This window comes from Frankliniella occidentalis, unplaced genomic scaffold (genome assembly GCF_000697945.3).
Source record: "Frankliniella occidentalis isolate FOCC.00 unplaced genomic scaffold, Focc_3.1 Scaffold19, whole genome shotgun sequence".
NCBI lineage: Eukaryota > Metazoa > Arthropoda > Insecta > Thysanoptera > Thripidae > Frankliniella > Frankliniella occidentalis.
In genome coordinates, this window is record NW_026267149.1 from 809828 (window position 1) to 811813 (window position 1986).

Sequence of the window (1986 nt, forward strand, 5' to 3'; positions counted from 1 at the left end):
CGGGGGCGGGGCGGGCGGCGCCTCCGGGGGCGGGCCGAACAAGACGCGGCGCCGCCGCACCGCCTTCACGTCCGAGCAGCTGCTCGAGCTGGAGCGCGAGTTCCAGGCCAAGAAGTACCTCTCGCTGACGGAGCGCTCGCAGATCGCCGCGGCCCTCAAGCTCAGCGAGGTGCAGGTGAGCGGGGGGCCCAAATGATGCAGCAATCCCACCAAGTAGTCTCTTGATCCCATACCCTCCTCACGACATGTCTAACCATGATGAACCCTGTGCCACCAGGTCAAAATATGGTTCCAAAACCGGCGCGCCAAGTGGAAGCGCGTCAAGGCGGGCGTGTCGGGCTCCGGCTGCGGCGGGCGCGGCGGCTCCGGTGCGGCGGGCGCGGGCGGCTCGTCGTCCTCCTCCGGCACCAAGATCGTCGTGCCCATCCCCGTGCACGTGAACCGCTTCGCCGTGCGCAGCCAGCACCAGCAGCTCGAGCGCTGCGGGCCCGGGCTGGCGCGCCTCACCAGCCTGCGCGGCCTCATCCCCGGCGCGCCCGGCGGCCCCGCGGCCCTGGGGGGGCCCCTGGGGGGCGCGCACGCCGCGCTCTCCGCGCCAAGCGAGGCGTGGGTGCGGCCAGAGCCCAGCAAGCACTCGCAGGCGCAGCCCTACATGTGATTGCGTGTGGTGAACATTTGCGTGAAGTAAGCACGCGAGAAGATACAGCTGTGATATTGTTACCATCGAAGATATAACTTGTTCTTATACTTGCCTGCAATCCTTTCGACGCGATTGGCTGTGATCAGCGACACGCGCGTGTGTGTGTGTTGTAGGACAAAGTGAAAGTTGCGTAGTGTTAGTCTGTTTGTTAACGCACTGATAATTTCTAATTGAGGATGAATAATCCAAAAGTGCATATCACGCTCCAGAAATGGAGTAGAACTTTTTATTTAATACCTGGAGAGCTTCCCCGTCGGGGTGCCACACCTGAGAGCCCTGCGAGCGAGGGCGACGACGTTCGTCGATTACCGGAGTTATCGGCATCCTAGAATCTCGCACTCGGTTCGCATTCTGCAAACGGCTATGTGGCCGTCGCCCTGCCCGCGTATGGATGCCGCCCATTAACCCCCATTCTTATTTTTATCGCCAGGCAGGCGCACGTTTTCACACCTCTGTCGCATTGTGCACCCCCCCCCCTCCTCCCCCGGATCGCTTTCTCCCTCCCGACGGATGCACAAAAGCTCTCCCCCTGGGCAATAACCGCGCGCGCCCCCCCGCGCCGCGGCAAGCAGAATGCATGTATATTAAATTATACATAATGATGTGCTATTGTGATGTGTATTTGTAGAACTTGTACATATAGACTCGTTTAAATAAAACGACTACCAAAGCAGCAGGTTGCGAGTCTTGTTAATGTAGCCTAACTAGGTCGACATGGCGCGATTGACTGGTGTCAGTCCCGCTTCATCCCCCTCCTGACCCTCCCCTTGCCCCTCGCCCGAGGGGGGGCGCTCCGCCTCCTCTCTGCGGTTTGACTCGCAGCCGCGTGGGGAGCAGCTGATCCCCGGGGACACCGCATGTGCCTGCCGTTCAGCCAGCCGGTCTCGTCGGGGTCGCGGGAGACATCCTCGGGGAGCTCGCTCGGGGACCATACAGCGCGGCGCGGCGGCGCGGCGGTCCTCCCGCGAGCCATACCACTCTAGCGGCGCGGAGGGCGCGGATAACGGAAAATCAAAACGCTTGTGTAGTGTGTCGTGTTGCCGTGTGTGACACACTGTGTGTCGCCAGGTACGTCACGGTGGGGCACGTTAAAGGGAACAGCGCAGCGCGACAGAACGGAACAGCTGGAGTGGGCGTGACCAATCGACGATCAGTAAGGGGGTTATTTGGGTGGGGAGGGAGGGTGGGAGCTCACGCACACACACACACACAGAGCAGCGACTCGCGCACTCACACCAGCACACACCGCACGCTGTATGCAGATGGCATGAAATGAGCGAGCAGCA

General features: G+C 61.5%; 1 protein-coding gene across 1 annotated transcript; it reads left to right on the forward strand.

Moving 5' to 3' along the window:
* Position 1: 1 nt before the first annotated feature.
* Positions 2-1374, forward strand: LOC113206550 (homeobox protein unplugged-like; the record flags this gene model as incomplete). The annotated part of the gene is made up of 2 exons (XM_052264515.1): positions 2-175; positions 278-1374. Coding segments are annotated over 2 exons (555 nt in total), but the record flags the coding sequence as incomplete, so codon positions are not given.
* Positions 1375-1986: the final 612 nt, after the last annotated feature.